This window comes from Planococcus citri, chromosome 2 (genome assembly GCF_950023065.1).
Source record: "Planococcus citri chromosome 2, ihPlaCitr1.1, whole genome shotgun sequence".
Lineage (NCBI taxonomy): Eukaryota > Metazoa > Arthropoda > Insecta > Hemiptera > Pseudococcidae > Planococcus > Planococcus citri.
Window position 1 is genome coordinate 17,569,410 of NC_088678.1, and position 19,301 is coordinate 17,588,710.

General features: G+C 33.3%; 1 protein-coding gene across 2 annotated transcripts; it reads right to left on the reverse strand.

Annotated features, from left to right (window-relative positions):
- Positions 1-6,133: 6,133 nt before the first annotated feature.
- Positions 6,134-18,989, reverse strand: Tm2 (tropomyosin 2). Of its 2 annotated transcripts, XR_010556777.1 has the most exons (11): positions 18,830-18,989; positions 12,664-12,806; positions 12,444-12,569; positions 12,221-12,354; positions 12,013-12,130; positions 11,802-11,872; positions 7,984-8,059; positions 7,835-7,897; positions 7,667-7,736; positions 7,260-7,446; positions 6,134-6,760 (listed from the first exon to the last, which is right to left on the reverse strand). XR_010556777.1 is itself a non-coding variant. In XM_065348804.1 (10 exons), the coding sequence occupies exons 2-10, from the start codon at positions 12,775-12,777 to the stop codon at positions 6,678-6,680; spliced, it is 855 nt and encodes a 284-aa protein (XP_065204876.1). In that variant the 5' UTR covers positions 12,778-12,806; positions 18,830-18,989; the 3' UTR covers positions 6,134-6,677. The 2 variants fall into 2 exon arrangements, 1 of the variants encoding a protein (XP_065204876.1); XM_065348804.1 differs by lacking the exon at positions 7,260-7,446.
- Between the last annotated feature and the right edge of the window lie 312 nt (positions 18,990-19,301).

A 19,301-nucleotide genomic window follows, 5' to 3' on the forward strand; every position in this document is an offset into this window, starting at 1 on the left:
TCTGCTAGTTTGGCACTTTCAACTTTACCTTTCCTTAGCCGTTGGTGAGATATTGGAAACAGTTTAATCGAGAAATTTTCTATTCAACAATTGTAAAATTCTTGCAGAGTCGACGAGTCTTCGAATGATTTTGAGAAGATCAAATGAAAATTTTTCATTTAATTTGGCAATCATAAACTAATAACTTACTGACGAAGTCCTCAAATCGAATTTAGCTCAATTCAGGATTTCATAGATGGTGAGTCAAAATTTTCCCACGACAAAACTGTGGGGAAAACTTGAGTGTCGAGGGAGATTTCAAAATTTTACTGTAGGAGCTAAACTCTTGACTGAGACTGACAGTTAAAATTTTAATGGTGTGGTACTGGGGCCAAGAGCTACCGCTAGGACCCCTTTCCATTCAAATCTCCAGAGGAACAGTTCATGATGCTAAAAGTGAACAGACTTCTAGATAACCTCGTGAAGTATTCTTCGTGGGTTTGGATGGAAAGTAGTCTCACTTTCAGTGGTAGCCCTTAGCCAAAGTAAGTACTACACCATTAACATTTTAGCTGCCAGTTTTTTAGTTTAGTTCCCACAGTAGAATTTTGAAATTTGAAAATTTTCAAAAATCACTACCCCAATGCTCAGTTTTTTTTCCATGGCAGTGTTGTGGTAAAATTAAGTACCGAATATCGAATTACGTTTCCGAAACTATGCATTAAACGTGTTAGATTCTAAGGAGGTTGTGGGTTCGTATTCTGTGGAGGGTGCTCGAAATCGTGCACAGCTGGGATCGTGGGCGTGAAAATGAGACAAGAAGGAGAATTACCTTGTAAAATTTCCGTAGAACAGCTGCTAGACTCAATCAAAATTGATTGATTTCATAATTCATTATAGTTCATCAGGTATGTACTTCGATGGAGTTTCGAGAAAACGTGATCTCGACTTGGAAAGAGAGAATGAGAAAAGTTCTCGGCTCGTTTTGATGTCTCTGAAGCATGGCAATTAGAGTCAGAAAACTTCTGAAAACTGGTTGGCTTTCTGACTGAAGCCAAACACTCCACAAAAAAAGAATCAAAAAAATGCCTTCCCTTTCGGGGTAATTTTGTTTAGACAATTGTCATGAACAGGAGACGTTATCTATTGACCAGAAGAGTTCATCGCTATAGTGCCATCGTGCTCGGCACAGGTTGCTATGAGTATTGTTTTAGAATACTGACCTCATTAAATAAGTAGTATTAATTCAACAATTCAAAATCTAATTTAGTTTGATTTAATTCAAATTTTTAATTCACTGATTGATTTTTTAAAAAATAGTAATTCGTTAAAAAATTGAAATGATATGCTACGTTCTGAAGTACACAGATTGGAATCCGTATCTTCCCAAAATGCATAAAAACCCGAGTTTTCAAGATGTTTGTGTGCATGAGGACATGAGATGTTAGAATGCGTAATAATTAATTATACACATCTAAATAAAATTAGATCACCAAGAGGAAGATCTGCTACGGATTTTTCCTTTACTGGATCCAGTACTCGAGAAGGCGGTATTACCAATTTTATTTGGTTTCTGAGATTTCTTCGTTATTGGTTATTTGAAATGAATAAGGACTAAGGAGAGAAAGGGAATCTGCAATCGTGTTGTCGCAGCCAGCAATATGTTGTATGTTGATTCGTAAATTGTCCAAATACAGCCACTGCTTGATGATCCTATCCTGCAGGAGTTCATTCTTTTTCAGGTAAGTGACAGCAACATTATCGGTGTTGAGATTTACTTGGTATCCAGCCAATAAATAGTAATTTTTTGCGAGTAGATGAACGATTGCAAGTAGGTAACTCCAATTCCATAACAGAGTATGATTTCTCTTACCCTTTCAATACTTGTGATGTGAATGCTATAGGCATCATTAGCTTCTGACCATTTTTTTCATTCTCCTGCATAACTACACCTGCAATGGGCTTGGTTGATGCATCTGTGTATACATAAAATGGTTTCTCAAAGTCAGGATATGTCAGTAACGTCTCACGAGCGAGTTCTTGTTTTAAAGCTTTGAAATTACTTGGCTATTCGTTCTTTTGTCCAAATGAAATATTTTCTCGAAGAAGACATGGCATATAAAGGCTCACACAACAAACTGATCTTTGGCATGTAGGCTGCATAGTATTGAAACATACCAAGGAACTGCTGGAGGCACTTTATGTCTTTGGCTAACTCAAAATTTAAAACTGGTTCAATCTTCTCAGGATCAACTTGAACTCCTTCGTCTGAGAATATCATGCCAAGATATTTAATTTTAGTTTTGCACCACTGTGTCTTCTTTAAATTCAGCGTCATACCAGCAGCTTTGACTTTTTCAAGAATAATATTCCAATATGTTTGAGATGTTCCTCGAAAGTTTGATAAAAAACACCTACCTCGTCAACATAAACACCGGTAAAAGCTTCGCAGCCTCTCAAAACCAGTTTTAAGGCAAAAACAAATGCAGCCAGCGAATCCTCTGTTCCAAAACCTAGGACTGTCATAACGAAAGGAATACCATTGGCAGTAAAACTGAGCATGCATTGCTGATCATCGACAACTTTGACCTGCATGAAGCCCATATTAAAATCCAAAATAGGTACATACTAAAGTATGTATTTCATTCCTCGAAATTTGAGCCTCATATTGCTGATATTTGGGACTTCAGTAGAGTGTCGTAAGATGTGGTATTCATTTTATAGCCGACTGTCGAGGTACATAAATATTCGAACTTTGCCCCCACCTTTGTCTACAAAAACTAGACCTAACTTATAAGGTGACTGTCTCATAACTACTTGTTGTTTTAGACTGAATGCATTCACTTCGAGTAAATTTTTACCTGTTTGCATGTTTTAGACTAAATGCATTCGCTCCGAGTAAATTTTTACCTGTTTGCATATAGTAAATGTCTCTGTATGAATCAAAGAATATGCAGGTTACTACGACATGACAGATGTAAAATCCAGGAATTGATGATGATTCATCCAATTTGTTGATCCATAACTCTAACTGTTGATCCATACCTTTGGCTTTTACCTCACTTTTCCTTAGTTCAGGGTACTCGTCGAGAATATATTCATCCACAAAAAATCTTTGGCGAAGAATTCCAACCCCCGCCCACCAACTTCGGAAACATTTAACTATTCTAAAAATAGAAATAATCTGAAAAACAAAAAAAAAAAAAAAATATTTCAATATAAAATTTACTGATATAAAGAGTGTGACCCCGCAATTTAAGGCATTACAAAGTATTTAATTATGAATATGGATTTTGATAATGTATAATTCATCAGTAAAATAATGACTGCATAAATGGTGAATTCACTCTCAAAGAAAGATAAACAATTTTTATAATTTGATTGATGAAAATATATGATTTAAATTTGTTAGGTATGTTTAGAAAAAATGTACATTAGGTACCTTAATATTTTCTAATAAAGAATAAAAAAAAAGTGGGCAAAAGCCTTCAACTATATTATAACTTATTTCGTGAAAAAAAATGATAAAATTCTTTCATGCGGATACAAAAAATGGGGAAAGGGCTTTTGTCCGCCCTTTTTTTTATTTTTTATTTTTTTATTAGTAAATATTAATGTAGATTTTTCTAAACATAACAAATTTGAATTATATATTTTCATCAATCAAATTTTAAAAATTGTTTTATTTTCATTGACAGTGAATTCATCATTTATGCAGTCATTATTTTACTGAATTACATTATCAAAATCTATATTCATAATTAAATAATTTTGCAATGCCTTAAATGGCGTGGTCACACTCTTTATATCAGTAAATTTTATATTGAATTTTTATTCATTTTTTTCAATTTTGTTTATATTGTTTTTCAGATTACCTATTTCTGTTTTTAGAATAGTTGAATGTTTCCGTAGTTGGTGGGTGGGGGTTGGAATTCTTTCCCAAAGATGTTTTTGTGGATTTTATGTTTTCATAAGAATTATTTATATTTTTTCTTAACTCTAAAGAAAATGCAAAAGAAATCAAACCAAATGTGCAATTTTTCATTTTTTCCTACAGGGAATTGTAAAGATAATGACTGAAGAAAACACATTTGTAATCAGCAATACCGGAAGTATTCTAATTAAATGTTTCCTTCAACATTGGACAGCTTAGAATTATTTTTGAAAATATTCAATAAAAGAACTATATAGGTATTCGTTAAAACAGATACTGAAGGAAAACCAAGTTAACTAGAAGATGTCAGTTGAGAAGATAGATAAGGATACCATTTGAAGTGTCTTTAAAAGAATCACATGTCACCTTTAACGCCTGTTTAAAGTACATACCTATTACACGTACTAGATCAATGACTCATTTTGGCAAATAAATTGAAATATTTTTTCAATGTAAATAATAATAGTACCCCGTGAAATGTGCAAAGGTGCGTAAATGCAAGCGTTTCCCATGCGAAACGCATAGGGTATGCGTAAAAAGAGACTTTTAAGGCGTTAATGTATGCAGATCTGGTGGGGTAAACCTTTGTGATTCCTCTCTGCGTTTGTTCCGTGCATTTATCCCTGCATTTTGGCGAGCATAAAGATCGGTGTTTCTTCTATGCGTTTTTACTAGTATTTTACGCATGCGTTCAGGAATGTGGTTTTCAATTCATTTATGCAATGCATTTACGCATTGCATTTTTCAAATCAAAAACGCTTGCCATTCTGCATGCCTACTATTACGGAGTTTTATTACATCAATTATGCATGCCCGGATTCTGTATTTCTTAGTACATTTATTCATTACATATTTGCATATGCAATTATGCCAACAAAAACATATAATTCTGTTCAAGTGAAGCATCTTCAGCAAAAGTCAACTTTTTATACCTTACATTTCCCGCATTTTTGCAGCTTAAAAACTCAAATTATTTTCATTGTCGCGTATGATTTTCCTACTATTCCCAGAAAAAAATTAGCTTAGGCCTAAGTATGCTCTTACAAAAAATTATCAATTTGCAAAAAAAAAATTTGGTAGATACCTACACCTACGTACACAATATGAGAATAAATATTTTTTAATTTCAAATAAACAGCCTAATCCAGAAAAAAATTAGTGTAGGCTCAAGTATGTTCCTACAAAAAATTATCAATTTGCAAAAAAAAAAAAAAAGATGGTAGGTCTATGCCGACGGAAATGAGAATAAATATTTTTCAACTTTATTGAAGAAAAAAACAGGCGAATGCTTTTACTTACTTTTCAACAATCAAAACTTTCACAATACATATAAAAAGCCAGGTTACTTCCTCAAAAAAATATTTCAATCTCATAAACATGTTGCACTCAGGTCAAACACATCTTAAAAAATTAAAAAAATTATTTGCTACACATACGTATTTTTAAAAGAATGAAACACGCAAAATTGACCAAAAAAAATTACTTTCACTGGTGAGGCTCAATTGGTATAAATGTATCATGTAGTACATATTTTTAGACCATCACCAGTAGCGTACTCCTGTAAATCAACTATACAATCATCCCTAATAATGCCAGTCAGGTGGGGTAAAGAGGAGACCTGCAGCAAAAACGAAGTCAAACACACCAGAGAAATACACAGGCATATATGTAGTACACATTCCACCCGAAGGAAGAATAGAAGAGAAAGACGCCACCCTTAACGTCAAGAACTGGTTTCCTTACAGGTTAGAATGTTAACTGGAGGAAGGGGAGCAGCATTTCTACCTATAACTACAATGCATACCACAATAGTTGAAATCGTTGGTGAGAACAATACCCAGACGGTCTCCTAACTAGGTATGCAAATTTTCTTTAGTTAGGCCTCCATGAGCCTGAAAAATAGTATACAAAGAAGCATGCGTAAAAGCATGGTGCATTCATTCCATTTTAATGTAGGCAGAAACGTATGCTTAAAGGCCAAAGTGTCGCATGAATTAACACATGCACAACAACATGCTTAAAAACATGCTGAAACTCCTGAAAAGTCTCTTTTTACGCATGCGTAAGAAGGGCGTAAATGTATACACAACGCATGTGTTTGTGCATATGTTTAAGCACTTCAAAAATTTCACGGGCTTAGTATTTCTATTACGAAATCAGAGAATTGAAAATGTTTCGATTTCGAAATTTATGTATTGAAATTCGATTCAAAAAACCAAATTGATAAATAAATATTATTTATTCGATAATCTGCTACGATAAAATTTACAACTTATAAAGATTCAACAATAAAGTGAAGTAACATAACGAACAGTACACTTGAAAATCGTTGAGCTAACTCGTGTACTAGAGGGGAAAAAAATAAATTTAGGTATATCCTTGCAAGAGAAACCAAAAATTGAAGAAAAAAATTTCATATTTACAAGTTTGCCATTGTCATTTTTAAAAAATGAAAAATGTTAATTGACGCTAATTACATGATTAGTGGTGTTAACACTATTCGAATTTCTGTTACAAATGTAGGTACCCAACTCGCGTTAAAAATTTAGTTATCAATAAACTTATGGTAGGTCGAAAAAAATATTCGAAATCGATAAATGCTATTTGAAAATATACGTAGGTTTGAAGGTATTTAATTGGTTAAATAGCTTAGAAATCGAATAAATTTTCAAAAAAAAAAGAATAAATAAATAGTAATAAACATCTTAACTTGTAGAATTTATTGTTTCTTAGTGTTTCGAGTTTACAATAAAACAGTTTGTCATTAGTAACCAGCCAATTCGGCGAATGTGGAGTCCATTTCGTCAGCCAATGACTTGTATCTGTCTTTGTTGAGACCAAGTTCGTCTGTAACGAGAATAAAATCGAGTTACACCGAGAAATAATTCAAATTTAAGTAGAGTGAAAAAAACGAAAAGCAATGAAATAGGTATAGATAATCTTGGCGTTTGAATGCGAAAAATACAAGTCAAATTGAATGGATCATTAAGTGAATTTGGACAATATTTTTTCCACAGTGGAAGATTTAAAAACTATGCATTTATGTATTTTGATTTTTTTAAATTGTAAAACCGAAAAAAAAATTGAAAATTTTTCATTAGGTGTTTAACCTAAAGTAAATTAGGTTCAATGTGCAATTTAATAAAATTATTAAGAATTTTCCCCTTTTTGTTGAAAAAATAAATAAATAAAATTACACAAAATTGTAAAAATTCACACACGTACTCGTGTGTAAAATAAGCGTTTGAAAAATTATATGTAATACAATTTAGGTATATCCCATACGTTGAGCAGTTTATTTCGTTTAGGCTAAATTAATATGATATAAATTCAAGTATGCAGATACCTTATGAAAGCGAAATTATTCATGCCAATGTAGCGAAGCAATAATCTTTTTAGTATAAAGTATAAAGCTATTTCTAATAAACATGAAAATGAATGCAAAGCAAGTTAATAGCCAGTAAGCTCTGCAAATGTAGAATCTAAATCGTCGCAAATAGTTTTTGTTTTTTCCTTCTCTTGGAAAAGATGATCTGTAACAAATGCAAATGATATTAGAAGCGTTAATATAGAGAGGCCTGCACGTGTACCTACAACATCTCGCAGAAACAAACACAGAGCAGCTAATCACAATAATAGGTATATAAAAAGCTGTTATGTTTTTTTGATGTTTTGTTTTAATATAATTCGAGCAACTTAACACGACGTTTATTAATTCAATTTTTGACAAGTAAGATCTTCGGATTGGGTTACCTTCGAGTCTGTCAACTTCTTTCTGTAATTTCTTGACGGTTTTCTCAGCGAATTCTGCTCTAGCTTCGGCCTATAAATATATTCGAAGGTGTGGTATAGAAAATAGGGAAATAAGAAGGATATGTATTTGAAAATCAAGTTTAAAATAGATAGGTATTCGTTACTCACTTCTTTAAGTCTTACGGTTAAGGATTTAATTTGCTGTTTGTATTCTTCAACACGTTGGTTAGCCTATTAAAAAAAGAACATCGATTATGTAAATCAAAGTTTCTTAAACTTTGGTACGTATGTAACGAGGAAATAATATTGTGGATTACTTTTTCTTCAGAAACTTCCAATGATTTCAAACTGTTTCCTACAACTTTCAATTCTTCTTCTAATTCCATAATTTTACTGTAAAATAATAAAACATGTCGATGAATATGAAAGAAAGGGTCACTTCCTCGCCTATTTTAGTAAAAAAAAAAAAAACTTGGGAAATCTTCAAATTGTTTTTTTTTAAAACAATTTTCGTTCTTCAATCTGATTGAACCTATTTCACTTCTTTTTTTACGTAGGTAACCAGAGGAAAATGATCAGATCTGATCAATTTATAGTCTAAATGAACAAGATGATCACTTTGCCTTCACAGGATTCAGAATTTCAATGGATTTTTTTTTCATCATCAGTGATGAAAAAATGAATGATCAAATTGAAATGTGAGTAAATTCTAATGGGTCTTACTTTCTCAGAGTCAAAAACACATTGTATGCTTTTTACACGAAAAAATAAGATTTCTCCAGAACCCATACTAAATTTTAAAGGTCTTCCACTAGAGTTCAAATCCACCACTAAATTTCTAGGACTAACTTTTGATAAAAAGCTTACCTGGACCTCTCATTTTTTAAAAACCAAATCGGACCTCATGAAACGTCTAAATCTTTTGAAAATAATCAAGAACCCTAAATATAATCCCTCTCGTAAATTATTACTCCACCTATATAAATCTTTAATTCGTAGCAAAATTGAATATGGAAGTCCATGTTTTATAGATATCTCTAATAAAACTTCTAATAGGTATCATAAAAACAATACAAAACTCAGCCCTAAGGATTTGCATAGGAGCCCTCTATTCTTCTCCAATTGATAGTATATACTGTGAAGCAGCAGAATTACCCCCAGACTTCAGAAGAACTTTAATAACAAATAAATTCATCACACCAGCTTCAACCAATCACTGTCACCCACTCCAATATTCAATTCACCTACCCAACCCTCAGCTTTTTAAACATTTAGAAGGACCCATCTCTGATTTTATTAGAACATTAACCAATCTAACTCTCGTTCAAAAACCAATATCCTACCCTCCATGGATGCTTAAACCTCCCCAAATTGACTACTATTTAAACAATTATTCAAAGAAAAGTCATTCCACATTAGTAATTAAAAATAACTATCTGGAACTTCTATCAAAATATCATGAATTCAACCTCTGTTTCACAGATGGATCAAAAATACCAAATCATCATTGTGGATATGCTTACTCTATAAATGGTGCAATTTCAAATTTCAAACTCCCAAACTGTTCATCTATTTACTCTGCTGAACTCACTGCTATTTATCATTCCCTCTGTGATATACTCACCTCTGAACCAGATAACAAACTTTTTTTGATCCAGAGTGATTCCTTAAGTTCACTGATTTCTATACAAAATCTATTTTCTGATCACCCTATAGTTCAAAATATTCTTAAAAAACCATTTGAGCTACAAAATTCCCACTCTATTATCCAGTTTATGTATGTTCCCAACCACATTGGAATCACTGGAAACGAAGCTGTTGATACTTATGCAAAATCTGCAACTACTCTTTCCCTCTTTCCATCATCACAGCTGACCACATCAAATCTTTTCTCACTCAAAATATCTACATGAATTGGCCAAATTTCTGGTCCCAACAAGCTCTTTCAACATAAAAAATCAGTTCATCCTTGGAAAAACCAATCCCACTTGAATAGACTTGAAGAAGTTATCTTGACAAGACTGAGAATTGGACACACCAAAATTACACATAACCATCTTTACCTAAAAGCCCCTAAGCTCTCATGTCAATCTTGCTCATCTGAACCCATATCTGTTCAACACCTACTTTTCTATTGTCCCCAATTACACCGAGATCGATTATCTCTCCAAATAGATGAATACTCTCTCTCCATCCCTGACAGCCCCTCAGAAATAGAAAAATTTATTACTCTTGTTAAAAAACACAACCTGACAAATTTAATATAGTCTGACGTAGGGTGTAATAATCAAGTAGGTAATTATAAACACCCCCCCCCCAAAAAAAAAATTCTGTGACATCCATACAGCACAAAAACAACAAGTTCAACAGAAAAAAGTTTTTTGAGCGTGGAAAAAATAATAATTGATATTTGTGTGAAAAATTTTGGGTGAACATTTTGATTTATGTAATTTCAAAAATTTTTTAAAAATATAAAATGTGCTTTTTTTCTGAAAAAGTGATTCAATGGGAAGTGAGCAGTGCCTTCTTTGAAAATTTTAATGTTTCATGAGTGGGGAATGTGAGTGAGCCATTTGATAGGCATTTGTTCAAACATGATCAAATTCATGAATAATTCACCAAATTTATGTCAATGCACATCAAACCCAAGCTATAACTTATCGTTTGATGATGCAATGATAAACATTCGCATTTGATTGGAATTTCGTAGATTTATTTTTGATCCGCAACCGGGTCTAACATTTTTGATCCTCAACTGGGTCCTTAAATTTTTGATCCGCAAGTGGTACTCATTTTTTCATTGAATTTATAGCTACTCTCTCACATTTCGAATAAAATTCAATAGGTAAGAATATAAAAATCAGTGAAGCTAAACGTAAGTTTGGACAAATATAACCTTGAGTTGGAAAAACTTTTAAAAAATTGCTATTAAAATGCATCCTCGATTTATAAGGGCCCGTTTGTGGATCGGAAATTTGGGATCCACAATTGGTACTTTTTGGGTCTTGGATTTTTTCCCAGTAATAGGTTGTTATGGAAGCTACCTTCTATCAATGTATGAGTATAATTTTACAATTGGGTGAAAAAACTGCAACAGGGGGCCACTGGCCACGTTGTGGTTATTTCAGAGGGTTGCAACAACAGCCCCCCCCCCAGACTCAGTTTCGAACGAAAATTTTTTTAAAAATATTTTCTGGAGGAAGGTTCCCTTTACAAGTAAGTAAGTATAGATGATAAAATTTGAAAAATGTTGAAATTATGCCCTACAGAATTTTTTGAAAAAGGTGATCCAAAATTGGTACTTTACCTTATTTGTCATTAAAAATTTTGAAAGAAGGTTATCATTTAAAAAAAAATATTCCAAAGTGAAGTAAAAAGTTCATTTACAATTAACGCAGCTTTCAAAATTTTTTGAATAATTTTTGATTGGAATTTTTTGGTCGCATTTTTGAAAAATTTTGAATCATTTCTATACGACGAGATATTCTTGAAGCTCATCTCTTTCCTTTAATGGCCATTGCCAAAAAATTGAAAATACATGATTTCAATTTCAACGATACTGCTCTTTTGGAGAAAAACGATCAACATACTGCTAATAAAAAATAAATACGTATTAAGTAGGTAAGTAGGTAGGTAAGTTCAGTAAAATTGTGTGCAAAAAATGAATTTAAAGTGAGAAACACAAAATTTTGAATCGAACGCAGAATTGTTGAGCATTTTTAGTGCTTTAGGCTCTTAGACATCCTGAAATAATAATTCAGTGTTGAATAAAAAATCCAAGAATTTTATTTTGGAATGTGGATTTTGTTACAAGGACTTTCAAACTTTCTTCTCGAATTCAAAAATTTTCTCCTCTTTTCCACCCCTTAAAGTTTTCAGCCAACACTGTTACCATATGTCAATACCCAAAAATCAGGATTAAATTATTTTTGAAACCAAATACCTACGCAATTTTGGGTTGGTAGGTCTAGGTACACATAGGTAGGTAGCAGTAAGTTACTAGAGCACTGTGAGGTAGGGTATTGAGCATATTTTTTGGTATTTTCTTCTTCACGTTGAAATTTTTTTTTGTCGAATTATTTCAACATTTTTTTCTTAATACATACTTAATATTTGTTTATAGATGAATACTTACGAGTCACCGGATTTTACACGATCTTCAGCTACTTCTAATTCATCTTCAACGAAGGCCAACTTCCTGGAAACCTGTGAAAATGAATTGCAACTTTTTAATGTAGTTCAGGCGAGTCAAATAGTAAGCTATCATTCATTAGAAAAAAAAACAAAAAACAAAAAAAAAATTGAATCGATACGAAATGCTGTATAATTTTTTGAAAACCACTCACTTCATCTGATTTTCCATCAGCATCTTCAGCCAAAAGTCTAGCTTCTTTCAATTGATTGGTTAATTGATCCATTCTTTCTTCATCTTGTTGGCTTCTGTTTTCTAGTACTTTGCACATACTGCCCAGAAAAATACCATAACGTGAAATAAAAAATGAACCAGCAGTTTTTGAGATGGTGACAAATGTTGAGATTTTTTACTCAAGTTACCGTTTGGATTCGTCGGCGGCTTGGGAAGCTTCGGCTAATTTGGCAGTTGCGGTTCCCGATCTTTCTTCAGATCGTTCTAAATCTTCTTCAATCATTTGGACTTTTCTGTTCAATGAAGCTACTTCACCTTCAGCCTGAACCAGCGAGTAGGTTGTTTTTAGTTTTAGTTTATTGATTTGGTCAATTTTGAGTACCTATACAAAGTGCCTATCGATGGACAAACCTGAGCGAGGGCTTTTTCTTTTTCTTCTAAATCTTTGTTAGCATCTTCCAATTTTCTTTTGGCTAATTCAAGATCACTTTCAACTTGTTGGAGTTTCTTTTGAGCCTCTCGGACATCCTCCATAACCTGAAATTATATCAAAATATTTAACCATTAGATGATAAAATCTCTCTTGAGAAAAGTAATTTCATTTTGAAGCGGATGTTGAATAATAGGTCACCTTATCGGCACGGAGGTTGGCATCTTTAGCTTGTCCTTCGCAGGTGTCGGCTTTGTCCATCGCCGCATCCTTCTCCATCTTCATCGCCTGCATTTTCTTCTTGATGGCGTCCATTTTGGTGTTGTTTTTGTTCTACCTCCTTCCTGAAAGCAAAATTACTGCGATGAGAACATCATTGATTGTAAAGATGAAAAAATTATATTTTAAAGATATTATAAGGAAAACATTAATAGGTTTTTGAAATGTTGAAGGAAAAAATTCACTCGACGTTTTGAAAAATTGGCGTTTTTGCGATTTTTAATCGAAATTGAATTACCTACTCGCCAAACCAATTGTTTCCTTGTTGGTTGTTCTGATGAGGTTCATAGAGTAGCTCATAACGAAATTTTTGGTTTTTTATTGCAAAATTAAGGACCTTGGAAAAATTTTGAAGCCTCTAAACATATTGATTTGGAGAAAAAATTGAATAATTTTGAACAGGTGCTTAAATCTTGGCCCTTTTGAAATCATTTCGCAGTTTTCCATGTGTTTTGAGACCTCTCAGAAGGGAAGAGGGGGTAATTTTACTTGCTGATTCAAAATTTCCCCTGAACTGCTTCATTTTGAAAAAAAATTCTGATTAGCGTTTTCAAAATTTTTGTTCTGTATTGGTGTCTTACTACTTTCTGTATTTTTTCCACTTCAAATGGAGGTAATTTTTTTTTATCCGGACGAATCTAAATTGAAAGAGTGGGTGTAAAAATTCATCACTATTTACAATTTCAGGTGCTGAAGTGCATTTTTTGGTTTTTGACGAATTTTTGAATAGCAATGGGTAAGAAAGCTGAAATTTGCCATGTAAAATGTATCCTAATATTCTCAACCCCCCGAGTCGATGAGAAACAATTTTGAGCAATTTTGGAGCCTCCAGGGAATTGTTGGAAGTTGAAGTTCCCTCAAAATTATGACTCAATAATGTTGAAAAATTGAAATTTACTTTGTAGCCTTATTTTAACATGGTGGGTCTATTGGTGCAGGTGGTTTCAGGCCGTTTTATTTAAAGAAGTCTCATGAAAACTGACCAAATATTACACCCATCGATGAGAATCATTTTTGCGTAAAAATACATATTCTTGGACGTGTACGCAAAAAACCAAATTTGGGGGGCATAGAGTCCACAAAAAAGGGGGAACCTTCGTAAACCAAAATTCAACTTCAAGTGAAACTTTTTCTTATGGTGTCTTATCCGTTGAACTCATTAAGCTGGACTAGGAGGGGGCAGGGGCGGGGACGGGAATCTGTTGAGTATCTACTTACCCTCGTTAAGGATTGTGACGTTATTGAATACATTCTTCATGCGTAAAAAGTGAAATATGAACTATCTCGATCAATTACGTATTTTGGAAATTTTTCCAAAAACCCCTTCTTTGAGTGACCATAGGTCCACCCTCCTTGGAGTTGGAAACTTCGTTGACCCCTCATTCGACGAGGAATTCAGAGGAGAACAAAATCGATATGAAGCATTTTTGCATAAAAATGCATATTTTCAGAGTAACACGCCAAAAACCAAATTTGGGGGGCTTGGGGTCCACAAAACAGGGGGAAGCGTACACCGGATTTACCCGGACACCTGAAATTCGTGTTCAGCGTATCAAAAAAAATCGTATACCAAAATTCAGCTTGTTATCAACTTTTCCCTATGATCTTATTTTTTGAGCTAATTCTCCTGGACTACCTATATAGTCCGGCATATGACAATAGGAGTAATTGCATCCCCCCGCCGATCTTCCGGGACAACTTTTTTCTTAAAGGGGACATCCTAAGGAACATTTTAAAGCAAACTTGCCAAAAAAAAGTTGGCCTTACTTACAAAATGGCGGCCATTTTGATTGACAGGTCAGCCGAATTCGCAGATTTTGCGTTTCAACATAGGACTTGCACGAACTTTTTCAAATTTTACAAAGGTAGATCGAAAGATCATGTAAAAATTTATCACCTGTCAAAATTTCAAGTGCTAAAGTGCGTTTTTCGATTTTTGGTGAATTTTTGAAAATCGAATTTATAGGCCAAAAATGAGGGAAAAAATCAAAATTTTACCAAATTGACCAAGAAAGCTGAAATTTGGGATATACCTTATTTTCGACATGCCAAATCGATTGGAAACGGTTTCAACTCGTTTTGAGCAGTTCTGGAGCCTCCAGCAGATTTTCTAAACTTGAAATTCCCGTAAAATTCCATCAAATTGGAGTTGTAAAGCTAAAATTTATTCTGCGAACTAATTTCAATACGCTACGAAGTGCTGCAGGTGAATTTCAAGTCGTTTCGGATCTTCCAGCGACTTTTTGAAAATTCCTAAAGCCTCCAGCAGATTTTTGAAACTTTAAATTTTCACAAAATTTCACCAAATGGAGATGGAAAGCTGAAATTTACTCTACACTCCAATTTTAACACCCTCTGAAGACGACTTCAGGTGGGTTCAAGTCATTTTAGGGCCTCCAGTGACTTTTTTGAAAATTACTGGAGCCTCCAGTAGATTTTCGAGACTTGAAATTTCCCCAACATTAATTTATCAAATGGAGTTGGCAGGCTGGAATTTACTTCGCAGACTACATGGTGGTTTCAAATGGTTTTGAAGCTTCCAGCTACTTTTAGGAAATTTCAATTTTCCAAAAAAACGTCATACAATCTTTCAAAAAGTTGCTGGAGGCTCCAAAACGACTTGAAATTCACCAGCAGTCAACTTCGTAGCGTATTGAAATTAGTTTGCAGAAGTAATTTCAACTCTCCATCTTGGTTTGATGAAATTTTGGGGAAATTTCAAGTTTCAAAAATGTACTGGAGGCTCCAGTAATGTTTAAAAAAGTCGTTGGAGGCTCTAAAATCACTTGAAATCCATCAGAAGTCGTTTTCAGAGGGTGTTAAAATTAGAGTGTAGAGTAAATTTCAGCTTTCCATCTCCATATGATGAAATTTTGTGAAAATTTAAAGTTTCAAAAATCTGCTGGAGGCATCAGGAATTTTCTAAAAGTCGCTGAAGGCTCCAAAACGACTTTAAATTCACCTGCAGCACTTCGTAGCGTATTGAAATTAGTTCGCAGAATAAATTTTAGCTTTACAACTCCAATTTGATGGAATTTTGTGGGAATTTCGAGTTTCAAAATTTTGCTGGAGGCTCCAGAACTGCTCAAAACGAGTTGAAACCGTTTCCAATCGATTTGGCATGTCGAAAATAAGGTATATCCCAAATTTCAGCTTTCTTGGTCAATTTGGTAAAATTTTGATTTTTTCCCTCATTTTTGGCCTATAAATTCGATTTTCAAAAATTCACCAAAAATCGAAAAACGCACTTTAGCACTTGAAATTTTGACAGGTGATAAATTTTTACATGATCTTTCGATCTACCTTTGTAAAATTTGAAAAAGTTCGTGCAAGTCCTATGTTGAAACGCAAAATCTGCGAATTCGGCTGACCTGTCAATCAAAATGGCCGCCATTTTGTAAGTAAGGCCAACTTTTTTTTGGCAAGTTTGCTTTAAAATGTTCCTTAGGATGTCCCCTTTAAGAAAAAAGTTGTCCCGCAGGATCGGCGGGGGATGCAATTACTCTTATTGTCATATGCCGGACTAATAAGATTATTGTCCAAACCCATTTTTTAGGAATAAATCATGAAACAAAAAATATGACCTCTATTTTATGCACCTAGCGCAGCTTTTTTTCCTTTTCTTTTTTTTTTTTTAAATTTAATTAAATACCGAATTGAAGCATCAGTGGAACGAGCGTCCCTAGCGTCGAAATAATTATTTGATTAATCAAAGTATAAAATCCTACTATGTAATAAAATCCAAAGCAAATAAATCTCGTCGAAATATTCCTCATACAAATATGTATTATCGTCAAATCATCTCAATATTTGATGCTGACTTTGAGATTTTTTTCCAGTAGGTATCACATTTTCTCGCTAAAGCACGTAAATACCGAATACTCATTATTTATTCGTATCAGAAGCAAATAACGAGAATGTCTTTAAAAAGTAAATTGATAGGATAAAAATCTAAAAATAAAAATGTTCTTTAAAAACAGAATGTGGGCAGTCGGCTAATTGTATATTAAGCAAGACGTTGGAAACGGAGCAAAGCCAAGTCGACCCAAATATTGTAATTTTAACATAAGAACATTTCACACGTCCTTTACATCCGCTCATTAAAACATGTTAATAAACTTCGCCACAAACGCCTTTCGATTTGTAGTATATACGAGTAGATATTCGACGTGATTTTCATCGAATCGTATCATCGAGAAATTTTTTCAATTTCAAGATAAAATTTTATTCATCGCACGAACGATTTTTTCTGTTCTAATGTAAAGGCGTATTATTTTCGTATTTTTATAGAATACGAACAACAAAACGACTCAGAGTGTTTGGATGGTCAGTATTACGAATGAAATCAGATCTGCGCGAAAGAGTGCCAAATTGCGAGTGACTCGCGGTCAGCGCTGGTTACAGTTTGCCAGATTAATACAGTTCTAAAATTTATTATGTCTAAACAACGTTTACAAATGAGAAAAGAATTTCTATTTAGACATTTTCGAAGAAGAAGAAAAAAAGTCCTTTCAACTTGGTTTTTATAATATGTGGGCTGGATATCAAATGTGGGTTCGTTACTACTTACCTATCTATCTGTCTATCTATTCTTTTATATAATTAAATGAATTGGTGGACAATATTCTTGACAATTTCAAGGGAGAATTTGAAATGCACGATAGGAAAAAAATTAGCTTAAAAACACAAATTATTTATGCTCGCTTGAAATTAATGCAAAATATAATTGAAATTATTGAAACATCGAGTAAAATTCTGTTATTTCATCTCAAAAAATGTTATTACGATGGCAGAACCATATTTTTCATTCTCTTTCCGAAATACTCAGCCATCAGTGTTGATATTTAAATTGGAGTAAATACGGATCAGTGTGTCTGGGAGAAGGGTGGATATAGAAGAAAGAGGATCGCACAATTTCTCGTTCTTATACCTACCTAAGTACCTATCTATTTTTTATTTTAATAGTTTTGTACGCACTCCAATAATGAATAAGTACAGCTTCCGCAGATTATGAAACTTATGTAATTAGAAACAGACAATAAAAGCTTATTATGTATTATCATAATGCTCCAAATCGTTAAAATTCAATAGATTTTCGACTCAGAATACATTAATGAAGCGCAAATTGTTGAAACTTAATCGAACTCAATTTACAGATGGCTCATTTCATTCAATTTTGGAAAACGATCAAGATCACTTTTTACATTTTACTCGTCTCAGAAAATCGATAAATACGAGTATCAAAAAGTGCCAATTGATTTCAACATTACTCGTTCGAAGCTGTTTTTTCCTCCTCGCCATTCTGCAAAAAAAAAAAACTCAACCCCAAAACATCTTACAGAAAATATCCATCAAATCGTTAATTATTTTTCTCATTTCAAAATCGTTATTTTTCATTTCATCGGTTTCGTCAAGCACTTTGTAGTGATTCATCAGTTCAAAATGTTGTCATTCTAAAATAGAATAAAAGTAAAAAAAAAACACAACATAAATAGGTGCCTCATCGAAAGACATGTTACACTTTTTTGTACCCCCCGCTTGGATTAACGACCATTCTTCAACAATGCAGTAATTACGTCATGTGTGGATGTAAAAATAAATGAGATTCGAAGAGCTAAACGCTGTAATGAGCTTTAGTTTAATTCTTACGTATTTATTCGTCCTGTTTAAGAACTTTTTCCAATAAGTAAGATAAGTAGGTATGGTAAAGAAAACCCCCAGGCATGTTTACCGCGACAAAAAATGACAAAAAATTGGGTCGAATTTACCCTTTTTTTTTTTTTTTTGCAACACCAACGAGCTATTAAATATTCACAACGCGAACTCGGCATTTATTAACTCACGATGCGAAGTTATCAGCACTCAATTTACAAGTAAAATATAAATTTTGACATTGTTCCGAAAAAAAAACACCATTACTCTTATAAGATAACAGATCGTTGAAATTCATCATTTAAGATCAATTTTTACTCGAATAAACCCCACACGATGGTTCTATTTACTCGAGTTAGTAGTCATTGAACCGGTAATTCGTTTAAATTGGGATTATTTTTTGGTAAAATTGAATAATAAACACGATAATACATACCTGAAAGAAACCAAAAATCACTTCAACTCGACAAACCGCACAGTTTTTTCGAACAACTCTACGTTAACGTACGCCGAGGTCGAACTAGATTCTCCGCGACTAACGTACTGTTCCAAAAATGAACATACAACTAACCCCCCTCAAGCTCCTCGATTACCTAAAAAAAATCAGCATTACGATTCCTATTCTTAGTTCTTCTCTACGAGTACAACGAATCTCTATGCAAAAAGATGGTGTTATTTTCATGCGGAGGTGAAATACTACTAACATGATCCTGGTATGTAATGTTCTCATTGCTCGATGTTCAGGACGGATATTTATACGCGTATTATTTTTCATCGCATTTAAAGGGTGTAATTTACATAGAAAATACGAATCATTATTTTTTAATATTATTCCAGGAAGAAAGAGTGTTTATTTGAATCACAATAGGTATTATACACGTAAATTAAACTTTGATGAGTTACAACTT

Bases quoted from the DNA above. Each gene is read 5' to 3' on its own strand.
- Tm2 (XM_065348804.1), bottom strand. From the start codon at position 12,777: ATGGACGCCATCAAGAAGAAAATGCAGGCGATGAAGATGGAGAAGGAT. The intron at 12,355-12,443 runs GTTTGTCCATCG...TCGCTGGTTCAG, and splicing joins AAGAAAAAGCCCTCGCTCAG to GCTGAAGGTGAAGTAGCTTC. The intron at 7,898-7,983 runs GTAATCCACAAT...TTTTTTTAATAG, and splicing joins TGGAAGTTTCTGAAGAAAAA to GCTAACCAACGTGTTGAAGA.